Consider the following 18,033-nt stretch of genomic DNA (forward strand, 5'->3'; position numbering starts at 1 on the left):
ACAGACTAGGTTTCTTTTTACTATTGCTGTGTTTGAGAAAGAGGAAACTTATGCACTGCAAAGCTACAAGAACTTCCTATTCTTAGCCGAAGGGATGCTTTTGTGTGACGTGTTGTGGTCACTGATGTTGATTTGATCAGCAGATTTTTCTTTAGATGGTAGTTTGTTAGAAAAAGATCAATCCAATAAAAAGCTAAATTAGTTTTTGAAAAGTAAAAAATAAATTCTAAGCCATGTTAATAAGGTTATTTCCATGTATGTATCTGGTATAGTAAGCCGCTTGTGGTTTTTGTAGCTTCGTAGTCTGCTTCAGCTAACAGGAAGTGCAGTGCAGCTCATTTTGCCTTCAGTTAAATCACATGCTCATTTGACAATGAAACTACAGTTGAAAGGAGTTGGTGCAAAATGTCCTTTTGGATTATTGAGAAGCCTTTAGCTGATCAATGATATCTGTTCCATTCGCCAAGAAATTAAAGATAGTCAACACAAAATGCTGGAGTAACTCAGCCTGATAGGCAGCATTTCTGGATAGAAGGAATGGTGATGTTTTGGGTCGAGACCCTTCTTCAGACTACCATTCCTTCTCTCCAGCGATGCTACCTGTCCCGCTGAGTTACTCCAGCATTTTGTGTCTATCTTTGATGTAAACCACCATTGCAGTTCCTTTCTATGAATTAAAGATAATGTTTGATTCTCTGAGATCGAGCACAATTGCTTCTCGTAGGCTTTAAATATTTTTTCTTACTCTGCATCAGGAATGCTTAAATTGAGCTATATAAATATAAGGTAGACACAAAATGCTGGAGTAACTCAGCCGGACAGGCAGCATCTCTGGACAGAAGGAATGGGTGACGTTTTGGGTCTAGACCCTTCAGGCTGATTTATGTCTGATTTAGAGTGAATAACAGGTTTTCAGCTCCTTAATATCCCTCCCTAAATCTCTCCTAAGACATACAGGTTTGTAGGTTAATTGGTTTTGGTAAAGATTGTAAATTGTTCTCAATGTGTAAGTGTAGTGGGTGATCGATGGTCGGCGCAGACTCGGTGGGCTGAAGGGCCTGTTTCTATTTTGTATCACAAGTGCATAATTCCATGAAGATGGTGATATTCAGATGGGGGGTGTATCGTGGGACCGAAGAAGGCATTTGGCACATTTTCATTGGTCAGGGCACTGAGCATAATACTTGGGACACAAATAGTTGGAGTCTGATGAAGGGTCTCGACCCGAAGCGTCACCCTTTCCTTCTCTCCAGAGATGCTGCCTGTCCCGCTGAGTTGCTCCAGCATTTTGTGTCTATCTTCGGTTTAAACCAGCATCTGCAGTTCCTTGTTACACAATACATGGGACACAATGTTATGACTGTACAGGACATCGGTGAAACAGCATGTGAAGTACTGTGTGCAATTCTGGTTAATTAGCGATGAGGAAATTGTTATTAAGCTGGGAGGGGCGCAGAAAAAATTTGCATGGTTGTGAGTAGACTGGACGGCTTGGAGAGACTGGGTAGATGGGGGCTGTTTTCCCTGGAGCTTTGGAGGCAGGGGTGACCTTTAGTATGCTTATAAAATTACCCTCCTCCTCCCATACCTCCCTTCTATCACCAAGCCAATTTTGGATCCAATTTACCCTGGATCCCACGGTCTTAACCTTTACGATCCGTTTTCCATATTGAACCTTGTCAGAGGCTCACTGACGACTGACAGAGGCCGTATAGACCACACCAAAATGTGTTGAAATCTTTTTGAACAATTCAATCAAATTGGTCAGATTTGTTGTACTCAAACCCTTTTCATTATTTGCAGGAAATCTACAAATAATTTAACAGTTTTATTTGGATTATATTAATGGTTGCCTAAAAATCACTATAATAATAATAATAATAATAATACATTTTATTTGTATAGCGCTTTTCAAGGACTCAAAGTTGCTTTACATGGTGAGTCAAGAACAAAACAAAATAGAGCAGTAAGACAGAGATGCAAAGGGGAGGGGGACATGGGACTAAGGGTATGCAGAGGTGAAGAGATGGGTCTTGAGGTGGGGCTGGAAGATGGTGAGGGACTCAGAAGTTCGGATCAATTGTGGGAGGGAGTTCCAGGATTTTGTAGATGATCCGGTGGGAAATGGGAAACCAGTGAAGTTCTTTGAGGACTGGGGTGATGTGGTGCCAGGATTTAGTGTGGGTAATGAGTCAGGCGGCTGCATTCTGGACCAGTTGGAGTCGGTTGATGTTGCTGGAATTAATGCCAAAGAGAAGAGAGTTATAGTAGTCTAGTCCAGTCGGGAGGAGATGAAGGCATGGATGAGTCTTTCAGCAGCGGGGGGTGTGAGAGAGGGTCTGATTTTGGCAATGTTGCGGAGGTGAAAAAATGATGTTTTGACAACATGGCGGATGTGAGGCTCAAGGGAGAGGGTTGAGTCAAAGATCACGCCAAGGTTGCGGGCCTGAGGAGATGGGGAGACAGTGGTGCCATCAATAGTGAGAGTGGGGTTGTTAATTTTGGTAAGTGTTGATTTGGAGCCAATGAGGAGAAATTCTGTTTTGTTACTGTTTAATTTAAGGAAGTTGAGTTGCATCCAAGATGCGATGGCTGACAGGCAGGAGTTGATATGGGAGAGAGGGGGGTGGTGGCGGGACTTGGTGCTGAGATAGATCTGGGTGTCATCAGCATATGCCGCCCTTCATTAATTTCCTCTGCTACTTCTGCAATAAATTCAACCAACCTTGACTCACGTCAAGGGCAGCACAGTGGCGCAGAGATAGAGTTACTGCCTTGCAGTGCCAGAGTCCTGGGTTCGATCCTGTTTACGGGTGCTTGTTTGTACGTTCTCCTCAAGACCTGCATGGGCTTTCTCCAAAATGTTCCGAATCCTCCGATGCTCCAAAGGGGTACAGGTTTGTAGGTCAATTGGCTTGGTATTAACTTACAATTGTCAATAATGTATGTGTAGGGTAGTGTTAATGTGTGCAGGGATCGCTGGTCAGTGCAGACTTGGTGGGCCGAAGGGCCTGTTTCCGCGCAGTATCTAAAAATAAAACAAAAAAAATCTCCCCCTCATAAATCCATCCATAATCTGTTCTTGCCTTTCCAAATAATCATAAGTCCTGTCCCTTAAAAATTTTTACAATAATTTCCATACTTCTGACATAATGCTCACTTCTTCTTCCTCGTGTCCGGCCATCTTCTATATCACGTCTTTCCGGTCGGTCAGTGACGGTTGCAGAATTGGCTACTTCAGTCAGTCACTGTGGTACAGTTCCTGTCATCAGCATTGCCCGGGATGCGCCACGTGGAGGCTTCTGCTTGCATCCCAATGCTCACTTGGATGTAGTTACCTGCCAATCCCTGCTGCCCTTCTTAAATAAAGGAACTACGGTCTTCTGGTACATTGATTGTGGCTAACAAGGTACTAATTTGTTTAACAAGGCCCCAGCCATATTTGATTTCCTTAGCATTCTGGGTTAGATCCAATCTGGCCCTAGGAATTAATCCACTCCCTTGTGTTACATGACATCTAATATCTCCACCTTCTGAATATCTTGTCGGACAATCAATGTTACCCTCCCTGATCATATTGTCTTCCACATCTGTCTCCTTGGTGAGAGCAGGTGAGGTATTTATTTAGGGCCACACCCTCATTCCCTGCACTGCCCACACCCTTCAGCTCCACCCACAGGTTATCCCTTTGGTTGTTAAGAGAACCCATCCTTGCACTTGCTATCCATTTACACTTATATATTGACAAAGTATTTTTCTTAATCTTATCTGCTTAGGATATTTCATGACATCTTTTTACCCAGTGGTAGACATGGGTTACAATGATTAAAATATACTTGGACATGCTGTTGTAGGAAAAGGGTGGAGGATGTATGGGCTAGGCATGTGGGACTAGGCAACTTAGTTGGCATGGATGAGTTGGGCTGAAGGGCCTGTTTCTGTGCTGTATAGCTCAATGGTTCTCTGCCTTCATAATTTCCTTAAGTACTCTCTTACACCTATATCCCTCAAGGGACTGGTCTGATTACAAAAGATAAATATCTATAAGATCTGCAATGAAATTTGGGCAACTGTGGTAGCTTTCTGAATAAAGATGACAAATGTGACAAATATCTCCATGCAGCAAGGTGGACTTTCCTTCGAGCTCCTCAGATGAATACACCATGACACAGTAGCGCAGCTAGTGGCGCCGCTGTCCCACAGCGACAGAAACCCGGGTTCAATCCTGACCTCGGGTCCTGCCTGTGGTTCATACCCATTGTTCATTGGAAGTGGCAACACTGGTAGATAGGAAGGTGAAGAAGTCAGATGACATCCTTACCTTCATAAATCAGGGCCTAGCATATTAAAATCTGGAGAATATGATGCACTTTTACAAACAATAGGTCCGAGCACACTAGGAAGAGAAGGAATGGGTGATGTTTCGGGCTGAGATCCTTCTTCCTCAGTCTGAAGAAGGGTCTTGACCCGAAACGTCACTCAATCCTTCTCTCCAGAGATGCTGCCTGTCCCGCTGAGTTACTCCAGCATTTTGTGTCTATCTTCAGTTTATACCAGCATCTGCAGTTCCTTCCTACAACGCTATTGGAATAGATTGCACCGGAGAGAGTGCGGACGAGATTCACTGGAATGTGGCATGGATCGGAAGACTTCAGTTATGCAGAGAGATATGATAGACTTTGCTTGGTGTCCCCGGAGCAAAGAGGCTGACGGGTGACCTGATAGAGGTATATGAGATTATGAGAGGCGTAGATAGAGTAGATAGTCAGAATCGTTTTCCCATGGTGGTGTTATCAGAAACAAGAGGCCATGGGTTAGAAACATAGAAAATAGATGCAGGAGTAGGCCATTGGGCCCTTTGAGCCAGCACCACCAGTCAATATGATCATGGCTGATCATCCAAAATCTGTACCCCATTCCTGCTTTCTCCCCATATCCCTTGATTCTGTTAGCCCTAAGAGCTATATCTAACTCTCTCTATAAGGTGGAAGGTATGAATTTTAAAGGGGAACTGAAGGGTGCTTATTTTATGTGGAACACGCTGCCAGAGGAGGTGGTGGAATTTGATGCAGTCATGACATTTAAGAGGTATTAAGGCAGAGATTTGAATAAGCAAGGCATAGCAGGTATGGATCTAATTCGGGGGAATTGGAATAGTGTAGTGGAAAACAGGGTACCTGTGGACATGGTGGACTGAAGGGCCTGTTTTTGTGCTGAATGATTCTCTGACACCTGTTCCCTTTTATGAATTTACTGGCTGGCTTGCTCGTCAAATATCAAGGCATTAGCAGCTGAACAATAGGGTCTTTCAGCTGTAATGCTGTTGTCCTGTATGAGAGGCTACCTTTGAAGAAGATGTTCACCAGGTGTGCAGCCTGCCCGTGCATTATTGTTTAGTTTAGAGATACAATGGGGAAACAGGCCTTTTGGCCCACTAAGTCCATGCCGACCAGCAATCACCCGCATACTAATTCTATCCTACACACCAGGGACAATTTACAGAAGCCAATTAACCTACAAACCTGTACATCTTTGGAATGTAGGAAGAAACCGGAGTACCAGGACAAACCCCGCTCGGTCACAGGGAGAACATATAAACTCCGTATAGACAATACCCATGGTCAGGATCGAACCCGGGTCACCGGCGCTGTAAAGCAGCAAAATCTACCACTGCAACACCGAGTCACCCTGGATGTTTAAAAAGAACTGCAGCTGCTGCAAAAATCAAACTTAGACAAAAATGCTGGAGGAACTCAGCGGGTGAGGCAGCATCTATGGAGAGAAGGAATAGGCGACGTTTTGGGTCGAGACCCTTCTTCAGAATCGCCATGGATTGTACTTTGGAGATTTGGATTCTTGGAATGTATCCATTTGGGCTGCATTTTCACCAATCTTTTTTAAAAAAATCAATAGTTAAATTTTGAAATTTTCTTCTTATCTGCTTTAGACCTCTGACATTAGCAGTGCAATAACCTCCACAGCGACAACACCTATTTTGCTAGTTTTCATTATCTTAAAATGTATTATATGTTTGGACTCTGTATCATGAGTCCACTTAAGTAAGTTAAGTGCAAACAATGCGTTTAAACTAATGTACAGTCTTGTTCAAGGTCAGAATGATACCCCTGGCTAATGAATGCTAAATTTCACACCAAAGAGCTCTGTTGTTTATGTCACATAACAGGAAAGGGTCTATTCAAAGGGAGAGAACACTAAATGGGTCAAGAACAACTAATGAACCAAACAAGACAATGAACTAGACACAAAATGCTGGAGTAAATCTGGGACAGGCAGCATCTCTGGAGAGAAGGAATGGGTGATGTTTTGGGTCGAGACCCTTCGGACTGAGAGTCAGGGGAGAGGGAGACTGGAGATATGGTAGGGTAAGGTGTGAAAAAGACTGATCAAACCATGAAATGTAGAATGGTTCATTGTTAGCTGAGGGAAAGTTGAAAATGAGGCATACATGCAGTAAAATTAATCAGAAAGGCAGTAAAACTAGTTGGAGAACTGGGTGGGGGAGGGACAGAGAGAGAGGGAAAGCAAGGGTTACTTGAAGTTAGAGGAATCAATATTCATACTGAAGGTAAACACAAAAAGCTGGAGTAACTCAGTGGGACAGGCAGCATCTCTGGAGAGAAGGAATGGGTAAAGTTTCTAGTCGAGACCCTTCTTTAGACTTTCCGACTCAATCTTCATACTGCAGGGTTACCCAGACTGTGGGAGTTTATGTACATATAAGATTTGCTTTTCAATTGTGAATTCTCCATGCAGTTTAAACTTCCAGATTATTATTATTTGAAGCTAAAATGTATGGCCTCAACTGATTTGTAGAACTAAAAATAATCATGTTCTGTGCGGAACCGAAACGCACCTGGTCATAAAAATTAGTGACTTGCATGATCACAACTCTCTGGATTCATTTTCTTCAATTATTTATTTTTTTGGCTCAGAACAGTATGCCAGTCATATCAGGCTGTGGCTATAGGATCTTACAGCTAAGAAGGAGGCTATAAAGCAGGCACTGCATTTAATTAGGAAATCTAATAGAGTGTGCCAAAGAAGGCATATAGCATGGTTGCCTTCATCAGACGGGGCATTGAGTATAAGAATCAGGAAGTTATGTTGCACCTTTATGGGACTTTTAGGCTGCATTTCGACGCAGAAAGTAATCGTAAAAATAATCGCATTTAGTTCTATAAACCTGACATTTCTCAAGTTAAGCCAATACATTTTAGCCTCAAATAATAATCATCTGGAAGTTCAAACTTTGCGGAGATCTCTCAGTTGAGAAACTGTCTTCGCTACTGTCCTGTCAATGAAGATAGTCATGGTCCCTTGGCTTTTTCTTCCGGAAGTAAACAATCGACTCCATGGTCTTGCTAACATTGAGAGTAAGGTGGCTCTGCTGATACCACTCAACCACATTGTCGAATTCCCTCCCGCACTCATGCTGTTTATTACCCATTATTAGCTCCACGATGTTGGTACCATCGGCAAATGTAAAGATGATGTTGCGGCTGTGTCCGCTACACATTCTTTGATATAGAGAGAAGAGCAGGGAACAGAGTACACAGTCCAGATGTGCTTCTGTGCTGATGGTCAGTGAAGGGCAGGGAGGGGGTGTTGTTGCCAATCTGTACTAATTGAGGTCTGCCGATAGAAGTCGGGGATTCAACTGCATAGAGAAATTAGACTTAATTGCCTGAGTTTGACGGTGTTTAAAAAGGGTTAAATGCCAAGGTGTAGTTAACAGCCTGACACACATGTTCTTGTTACTCAAGAGGTTGAGCGCAGAGGGCAGTGCAAGGGAGATCATACCCACTGTTAATTAGCTTAATTTTAGACACACAGTGTGGAAACAGGTCCTTCGGCCCGCTGTATTTGCACCGACCAGCGATCCCCCACGCTAACACTATCCTACACTAGGAATAATTTACATTTATACCAAGCCATTAACCCACAAACCTGTATGTCTATGGAGCGTGGGAGGAAACCAAAGATCTCGGAGAAAACTAATGCATATCACGGATTCAAGGGGAGAATGTACAAACTCCATACTGACAGCATCCATAGTCAGGATCAAACCCAGGTCTCTGGTGCTGTAAGGCAGTAACTCCACCGTTACGCCGTCGTGCTGCCGTGGAAGTAGGCGGTTTGAAGTAGGTCCAGGTCATCGCTAAGGTGGGAGTTGATTTGCTTCATAACCAGTCCCTCAAAGAACTTTAGGTAATATAAAAAGGAACTGAAGATGGTTGTTTATACCAATGATATAATCAAAAAGGGAGTAACTCAACGGTTCAGGCAGCATCTCCATTAAAAAAATGAATAGGTAAGGTTTTTGGTCGGGCCCCTTCTTCAGACTGATTGTAGGATGGGCAGGGGAACTGGAAGCAAAAAAAGACCAGGACAAATCAGGGCTGGCAACAGATGACCACAGGCAGGGAAACCTGAGATGCTGCCCATCCCAGTTATCCTGCTTATCTTTTTTCTTCTGCATCTCCAACCCCTCCCATTCCAGAGTCCCCCATTTCCATGTTATCCCCTTTTTACTCGTCTCCCCCTCTCCCGACACATTATTTTCCCATTGGCTTTACATTTCACTCCTCTTCTTTCATTATCAGACATCCTTTTGTCTCTTTTTCACCTCTCATCTTTGTCACTTACACCAGTCATCTGCCAGTCACCTCCCCTCACCTATATCAACATTTTCCAGGTTTAGACCCATCTCCATCCCTTATTCCAAGCTTTCATTCCACCCCTGATCCTTTGTGTTCCTCCTGCACTTATTTTTTTACTGTTTGTTCCCAAATCACCAAGCTAAACTAAATAGTTTAGTTGGAAAGTACTGACTCCCTGTTCATGAACTAATTGGCCTATTGTATTATTGTGGTACCTTGCTTTTATCTCTATTTTCCATTTTTACCTCCCTGAGTAACGAGGAATATAAGCTACTTGGAGAAGATGGCTCACCTATTGGAAGCATTGTCATATAGTTCTAGTGCATCACATCTGTCGGTTTTAGCACCATCGGTTACTTTTTCCGTCTCTGCAGAGTAAAATAACCCGTTACGTTTAGAAACCTTTAGGAAGGAGAAATTTCTTTAATAAGTGGAATTCATTGCCATAAAAGGCTGTGGAGGCCATCAATGGATATTTTTAGGGCAGAGATAGATAGATTATTGATGTAGGTGTCAGGGGTTATTGGGAGAAGGCTGTAGAAAATGGGGTTACGAGGGAAAAATAGATCAGCCGTGATTGAATGGTGGAGTAGACTTGATGGGCCGAATGGCCTAATTCTGCTCCTATCACTTATGAACTTATGAAACTCTGAAAGCATGAGTGGTGTGTTGGCTGCGTTAGATTTGGAAGCTGCATTAAAGGTTTTGACGGTAAACTAGCAGTGACTATTTAAAGAATTAAAAAATCGCTGCATAGTTTATCCCTTCAGCAAAAACAGGAAAAGTTGTCCAGCTGCTTCTCTCAAATGGTAGTTTTGCATCAAAGGAAATGGCTCAGTGCCAAAACGTAGCTAGCCTAAGGATTGGGTAAAATGTCTGAATTTAGCAAAGAGGGTCCCTGAACTAAATAGCATGGTTGTATTCTGCTTGAGCTCACTGTTAGAACACAGATTGGAGCATCTTTAATCAAAAAAAGGGCCCTGCCCTGAAAAGTCATCTCAGTCCATTTCCTCCAGAGATGTTGCCTGACCTGCTGAGTTCCTCTAACACTCTCTATTTCCTCAAGATACCAACATCAACAGTTCCTTGTGTCATCCTATAAATCTTGCAGCGTGCAGGCACAGGCTGTTTGATTTCTTGAGGACATGGGTAAATGGAATGCAACATAGTGCAGTCAATCCTGAACAACCTCGCCTCTTGCATTAGGATGGAAGGAAGATCATTGGTGAATGAGCTGACTATGGCCAGCCCTTGGACTGTGTGACGTTGTGGTTCTGGGATAATCAACCTGCCTCAACCACATCCATGAAACAGGCCTTCGGCCCACTATGTCCATGCCGACCAGCAATCCCTGCACATTAACAGTATCCTACCCACACTAGGGACACACTGACAATTTTACCAAAGCCAATTAACCGACAAACCTGTACGTTTTTTTGAGTGTGAGAGGAAACCAGAGCACCTGGAGAAAGCACAAGGGAGAATCTACAAACTCCGTACAGATAGCACCTGTGGTCAGGATCGAACCTAGGTCTCTGATGCTGTTCGGCAGCAACTCTACCGCTACACCACCGTGCCCCCCTTACTTCTTAAGATGCTAGCTAAATATCTCCTTGGGCAAGATGTAGATTGCAGTTATGACGATAGATATGATTTCTCAAATGCCCCAGGTATGGGGAGTAGGAGGAGAACAAGAGTGCAATGTTTGAGCAACACTAAGAGTTTGCCAGGAGACAGACACCTTGTAGTAAATTCATTGCTCCGACCAATGACGCAATGTATCTGTGTACTTTCCTCTTTTGCAATTGACTTCCTAAATACACCCCCTCACACATGTCTGGGTTAAACTCCATTTCTCTATCCATTTTTCCATCTGCTCTATATTCTGCTGTATCCTTTGACAATCTTCAAGCTTGTAGCTTTCTCTTCAGGTAGTGACTCGTCCCTCCCTTCAACTCTGTCATTGGTCTCTGTTGCCTCCAAAAACTGCTCTTGACCTCCCCTGTCCTTTCCCTTCCTCTAATCATGGTTGAAACAAGGAAATGCAGATGCTGGTTTACAAAAAAAGTCACAAGGTGCTAGAGTGACTCAGCGGATCAGGCAGAATCTCTAGGCAACGAGGATAGGTGATGTTTCAGGTTGGGACCCTTCTTCAGTGATGTGCCTGACCTGGTGAGTTACTCCAGCACTTTGTGTCTTTTTCCTCTACTCACCCCTCTTCTCCATTGACCTTGAGGATGGTGTCACATTTTCCATGGCTGCATCTTTCACATTTCTGTACTCTGTCGCAGAATCATCTTCTTGCCCCTCTTCCTCCAGAAAGAGCCTTAGTCATCAGTACCATGAATATCTTGTATGATATTGTAACAGAAGGGAGTATTTAGTCCAGAACTTGGCAGTCACAGTGTGAAAGATTGGTATGCACCTGTTCAGTTTTTACTCTCTTGCCATTGAGAGCTTGGATTTTCTGACCGACTGTTTTCAACAGCTGAATGTGTTCTCCTTGATGCGAACAATCTGGATTTGCAAATGGAACGGATGACTGGAGATCGCAGTGTCGCCATTCTGAACATATTTTCAAATTACTTTATTCATTTTACTCCCAACTATATTTACACGTTTGAAATACATGATCAGTTTTTGTGTGAAAGCGTGGATTTTATCCAGCAAGAGTGCAAAATCTATATCTGGTGTCCACACAACTGTAAGAATGAGAGTTCTTCATATTTGCATCTGTAAAATTACATGTCTTTTAGTTTAGTTTACTGTCACGTGTACCGAGGTACAGTGGAAAGCTTTTGTTGCATGCTATCCAGTCAGCGGAAAGACTATACATGATTACAATCGACCCATCCACTGTGTAGGGATACATGATAAAGGCAATAACGTTTAGTGCAAGGTAAAGTCTACCTAAAGATATTTCTAGGGTCTCCAATGAGGTAGATAGTAGTTCAGGACCACTCTCAAGTTGTTGATAGAATGGCTCTGTTGCCTGATAACATAATTTTGTACTTTTGAGATGAAAACAATAGACAATAGGTGCAGGAGTAGGCCATTTGGCCCTTCGAGCCAGCACCGCCATTCAATGTGATCATGGCTGATCATCCCCAATCAGTACCCCGTTCCTGCCTTCTCCCCATATCCCCCGACTCCGCTATTTTTAAGAGCCCTATCTAGCTCTCTCTTGAAAGCATCCAGAGAACCTGCCTCCACCGCCCTCTGAGGCAGAAAATTCCACAGACTCACCACTCTCTGTGAGAAAAAGTGTTTCCTCGTCTCCGTTCTAAATGGCTTACTCCTTATTCTTAAAACTTGGGGTTTTACCTAAACTAAATGACAAATGTTGATGCCTATCAGTTGTTTGATGGTTGAAGTTGTTTTTCAGTAGAACTCCCAAGCTAATCTGTAGCCCCCTGTACTAGTTTAGTTTAGTCTAGTCTTGTTTATTATTGTCAAATGTACCGAGGTACAGTGAAAAGCTTACAGTTGCGTGCTAACCAGTCAGTAAAAAGACTATACATGAATTCCAATCAAGCCGTTCGCAGTGTACAGGTACAGGATAAAGGAATTAACCTTTAGTGCAAGGTAAATTCTGAGTAAAGATAATAGTTTGAAAATCTCTAATGAGGTAGATGGGAGGTCAGGACGCTCTCCAGTTGGTGAGAGAATGGTTCAGTTGCCTGATAACAGCTGGGAAGAAACTCCCTTGTTACAACAAGGCCCAGCGCATCTTCCCTTTGAGCGTGTCGTAGCCTTCTGGACTTGGTGTTGAATTCTGTAACTTGAGGTTACGATTTATCATCTGTGATATGGGCTGAGCCTATTTGTTTTCTTCCTCTGGGAGAAAAAAACGTTCCCAGCCTGACCCGAGGCATGTCTTCCCACTCTGCACTTCACAACTCCTGCATTCTTCTGCCTATATTCTTTGTCTGTCTTTGCCTTTATGTCATTCTCGCTGTTCCACTTCAGCCATCAAACCAGATAACCTTGTTTACAGCTTATCCTCACAGCCACCCTGGGTATGCCCTATTAGAGGCGTAATCCTTCTCCACACTCCCTGCAGTTTAACAAGCTTCTTTTGTCTCCATCCCACTTCTGACAAAGGGTCTTGAACGTGACATGCCAACCCTATTGCACTTCTCAAATGTGTGTTCTGTATGTTTCCAGCATTTTCTATTTTTATTTTAGATTTCCAGCATCAACAAGTGTTTTTTTTGTGTTTTTTTCAGTAACGTTTACCATCTATCTCTCAAGATTGAGGGATATAATCATGGTTTTAATTGCAACTGGCAGTTTGTGTTTGCTTCTGAAATGTGACATTGCGTGTGTCTTTGTCATCCTTTGCCAAAATGTGTTCTATAGTTTGTCATTTCGCAATGCTATTAACTCATAAAAAGAGGAACGTCTTCATTTTTTTTTTTGCATGTATTTAATAATCCTTTGATGCTTTTGTACATGCTTTGGTAAAGTGTAGTGTTCAAATATTCTAAATATTCTATCAAATTTAAGGTCAATTAAATTATTACTCGCTCAGCTACTATTAACAATAAATACTCTTCCACTGTGACTTGCTCGACTTCACTTCCCAGAGATCCAGCATTTAGATGAAAAGTAAAAAAAACTACAAATACTGGAAATGTGAACTAAAACAGAAATTGTTGGGAATAGTTGGCACAGTGAATGCAGCGCCAGAGATCCGTGTTCGATCCTGACTGCGGGTTGTTGCCTGTACGGAGTTTGTACGTTCTCCCCGTGACCTGCGTGGGTTTTCTTCGGTGCTCCGGTTTCCTCCCACACTCCAAAGTAATACAGGTTTGTAGGTTAATTGGCTTTGGTAAAATTGTAAATTGTCCCTAGTGTGTAGGATAGTGTTAGTGTACGGGGGATTGCTGGTCGGCACGGACTTGTTGGGCCGAAGGAGCATGTTTCCACTCTGTATCTCTGAAGTCACAGTTTGGGCAGTACCCGTGGAAAGACAAAGGATATTAGAGGGTGAGGGAGAACGGGTTACAGGGAAGTAAACCGGGGAATGGGGGTTGATGGAATTTCCCTGAGAGCAGGCTGGGCTCCATGGGTTGAATGGCAACCTCCTATGTCATAAGGAAATATGTAAGAAAAAATTGTCAAATCCTTCATCTTCTTGTGGATGTTTAGAGATGGGCATTCAAATAACTTCCACATTGCACGAACAAACAATTTTTAAAACTTTTCAAAAGTTCAAAGATTTCTACCTGTTTATTCCTCAGTTGAGTAATTCTATGGAGAAAAAGTCCCTCCCACCCTGCTCAGATTGAAGCATAATCTTCTGATTCTGGTATTATTTTAGGAAATCTATTTGCAGCCTATCTTTCCCATGTTTCGATGCCTTTTTAGTACTGGTAACCCGAACTATTCACAATTGTGGTGCAAACCACAAAATGCTGGCGGAACTCAGTGGGTCAGGCAGCTTCGTGAGAACAAGGATGAGCGGTGTTTTGAGTCATAAGATTATAATTGATAGCAGAATTAGGCCATTCGGTCCATCACGTCTGCTCCGCCATTCAACAATTGGCTGATCTATCTTTCCCTCCTAACCCCATTCACCTGCCTTCTCCCCATAACACCAGACCCCCGTACTAATCAAGAAACTATCTATCTCGGCCTTAAAAGTATCCATTGCCTTGTCCTCCACAGCCTTCTGTGGCTATGAATTCCACAGATTCACCACCCTCTGACTAAAGAAATTCCTCCTCCTCTCTTTCTTAAAGGAACGTCCTTTAATTCTGGGGCTGTGACCTTTGGCCTAGACTCTCCCACTAGTGGAAACTAGTGGAATGTCCCCCACATTCACTCTATCCAAGCCTTTCACTATTCGACTCCTGCCTGAAGAAGGATCACGTTCCAAAATATCATCTGTCATTTCTTGTACGGATGCTGCCTGACCCGCTGAGTTGCCCCAGCACTTTGCGTTCTGCTCAAGATCCCAACATCAGCAGTTCCTTGTGTCGACACAGTTGTAGTGTATAATTATAACATGCCTTGTGTTTTTGTTTGCACCACGTTTTAATCTAGTTTACGGCCTTTTAAAATCTGCACAATGACGTTTAGTATACCCACAGACCCTGCTTTCTTCTCCTCCTCAATGAAATCCTCTCAGGATTTTTAACACACTGTTGAAGTAAGTTACTGTACTTTCGCTGCAGTGAAGTCTATAACAAAGACAATTAAATCCTTTGGTTTCCTTGCAGAGTGATCCTGGAAACATGCCAATACTTGAACAACTTGGATTTGACCAGAGCTCAGATTTCTCGGACACGTCCTTCCAGCAGAAGTTGGATGAGGCAAAAGAGCAGATTAAACGGGAGATCAGGAGAGAGTTGAAGATAAAAGAAGGTGCGGAGAACCTGCGAAAAGTGACAACTGATAAAAAGAACCTGTCCAATGTGGAGCACGTCCTGAAAAACTCCAATCGAAAACTGGAGACGCTGCACGAGCAACTGCAGGATCTCAATGCACACATTGTGGTGAAAGATCCAGACGAACTGCAAGGTAATGGCTGCAATGTTTTGTGTTTGTGTAGAAATAATGTGCAAGGTCATACGTGATAGGAGCAGAATTAGGCCATTCGGCCCATCAAGTTCAAGTTCAAGTGAGTTTATTGTCATGTGTCCCTGTATAGGACAATGAAATTCTTGCTTTGCTTAAGCACACAGAAAATAGTAGGCATTTACTACAGAACAGATAAATGTGTCCATATACCATGATATAAATATATACACACATGAATAAATAAACTGATAAAGTGCAAATAGCAGAAAGTGGTTATTAATAATCAGTTTTGTCTGAGCCAGGTTTAATAGCCTGATGGATGTGGGGAAGTAGCTATTCCTGAACCTGGTTGTTGCAGTCTTCAGGCTCCTGTACCTTCTACCTGAAGGTAGCAGGGAGATGAGTGTGTGGCCAGGATGGTGTGGGTCTTTGATGATACTGCCAGCCTTTTTGAGGCAGCGACTGCGATAAATCCCCTCGATGGAAGGAAGGTCAGAGCCGATGATGGACTGGGCAGTGTTTACTACTTTTTGTAGTCTTTTCCTCTCCAGGGCGCTCAAATTTCCGAACCAAGCCACGATGCAACCGGTCAGCATGCTCTCTATTGTGCACCTGTAGAAGTTAGAGAGAGTCTTCCTTGACAAACCGACTCTCCGTAATCTTCTCAGGAAGTAGAGGCGCTGATGAGTTTTTTTGATAATTGCGTTAGTGTTCTCGGACCAGGAAACATCTTCAGAGATGTGCACGCCCAAGAATTTGAAGTTCTTGACCCTTTCAACCATCGACCTGTTGATATAAATGGGGCTGTGGGTCCCCCTCCTACTCCTTCCAAAGTCCACAATCAGTTCCTTGGTTTTGCTGGTGTTGAGGGCCAGGTTATTGCGCTGGCACCATATGGACAGTTGCTCGATCTCTCTTCTGTACTCTGACTCATCCCCATCAGTGATACGTCCCACAACAGTGGTGTCGTCAGCGAACTTGATGATGGAATTTGCACTGTGGTTTGCTACGCAGTCATGGGTATAGAGTGAGTACAGCAGGGGGCTGAGCACGCAGCCTTGAGGTGCTCCCGTGCTGATTGTTATCGAGGCTGACACATTTCCACCAATACGAACAGACTGTGGTCTGTGGATGAGGAAGTCGAGGATCCAGTTGCAGAGGGATGCGCAGAGACCCAGTTCTGCGAGTTTGGTAACCAGTTTGGAGGGGATGATTGTGTTGAATGCCGAGCTGTAATCAATGAATAACAGCCTGACATATGACAAGTGTACTCCGCCATTCAATCATGGCTGATCTATCTCTCCCTCCTAACCCCATTCTCCTGCCTTCTCCCCATAACCTGTGACACCTGTACTAATTAAGAATCTATCTATTTCTGCCTTTAAAATATCCACAGCCTTCTGTGGTTAAGAATTGCACAGATTCACCACCCACTGACTAAAGAAATTCCTCTTTATCTCCTTCCTAAAGGAACGTCCTTTAATTCTGAGGCTATGACCTCTGGTCCGAGACTCCCACTAGTGGAAACATCCTCTCCGCATCCACTCTATTCCAGCCTTTAACTATTAACTACGCAGTAAGTTTCAATGAGGTACCCCCTCATTCTTCTAAACTCCAGCGAGTACAGGCCTAGTGCCGTCAATTGCGGTGTAGAAAGCAACTTCTGGGTTGTCCCTCAGTACTGCATTCCTTAGAAAAAAATGTACAGGTGCTCAATTTTCCGGCAATTGGTGGTCTAGCACCTCCTGTAATCCAGACAAAATTACGAGAGCGCACTTGAAACCCCCCCAGGCCTGATAAGTGATGTCGCATTTGTGTGACAAAATTGCCAGTCGGTGACTCTAGACAAAAGTGAGACTCTAACCACCTCCTTGCATATTCAATATCCTGAATACCCTGAATATTCCTGCAATTGGAAAACACACCAGTGGTTTGAATCATACTTTGAACAAAGGAAAGATTAGATTAGATTAGATTAGATTAGATTAGATCCTTTATTTGTCATTCAGGCTTTTCGGTCTGAACGAAATGTCATTGCCTGCAGCCATACATATAATAATAAACAACAAAACACACAATAAACACAAATTAACATCCACCATAGTGAGTTCACCAGGCACCTCCTCACTGTGATGGAGGCAAAAGTCTTAAGGTTACTGTCTCTTCCCTCATTCTCCCTCTGCGCTGAGGCGATATGTTGTTACCCCACCGGGCGATGGTAGTCAGTCCCGCGGCTCAACCGAACTCCGCGAACGGGCCGGTTCAAGCTCCGCGGCCCGGGGTGGTCGAAGCTGCCGCCCTCCAGTCCAGCAGACGCAGCTGTTGCCGCGGGAGCTCAGGAAAACAGGCACCAGCCTGTGACCTGCGAGCTCCCGACGATGTCGTCCACTGGCCCGCGGCCGAGCCCCGGATTCATGTCTCCGTCGCCGGAACGCCGCCTCAGCCACCGGAGCACCGTCTCAGCCCCGCACCAGGCCGCCCTCACCGGAGCGCCGTCTCAGCCCCGAGCCGGGCCGCTCTCACTGGAGCGCCGTCTCAGCCCTGCGCCGGGCCACCCTCACCGGAGCGCTGTCTCAGCCCCGAGTCGTGCCGCTGCCACCGGAGCGCCGTCTCTGCCCCGAGTCTTGCCGCTGCCACTGGAGCGCCCGAACGCCGCCACAGCTCCGAATTCGACCGGCTGGTGAGTCCTGGGTGGCTCTGCCTCTGGAGCCTCGAGGTCGGTCGCAGGTTGGAGGCCGCCAGCTCAGCCATTAGGCCTCAGTGCAGACGGAGGCAGAGAAGGGGGGATACAACAGAAGAGTCGCATTCCCCCGAAGGGAGAGAC

General features: G+C 44.2%; 1 protein-coding gene across 1 annotated transcript in view; it reads left to right on the forward strand.

Moving 5' to 3' along the window:
* LOC116991793 (serine/threonine-protein kinase N2-like) overlaps nucleotides 1-18,033 on the forward strand; it is a 94,231-nt gene that overhangs the window by 8,940 nt on the left and 67,258 nt on the right. Inside the window, exon 2 of the mRNA XM_033050718.1 lies at nucleotides 14,909-15,209. Within this exon, the coding sequence (XP_032906609.1) occupies nucleotides 14,909-15,209 (301 nt within the window). The remainder of the gene's footprint in view (nucleotides 1-14,908; nucleotides 15,210-18,033) is intronic.

The sequence above is a fragment of the Amblyraja radiata genome, chromosome 35, assembly GCF_010909765.2.
Source record: "Amblyraja radiata isolate CabotCenter1 chromosome 35, sAmbRad1.1.pri, whole genome shotgun sequence".
Lineage (NCBI taxonomy): Eukaryota > Metazoa > Chordata > Chondrichthyes > Rajiformes > Rajidae > Amblyraja > Amblyraja radiata.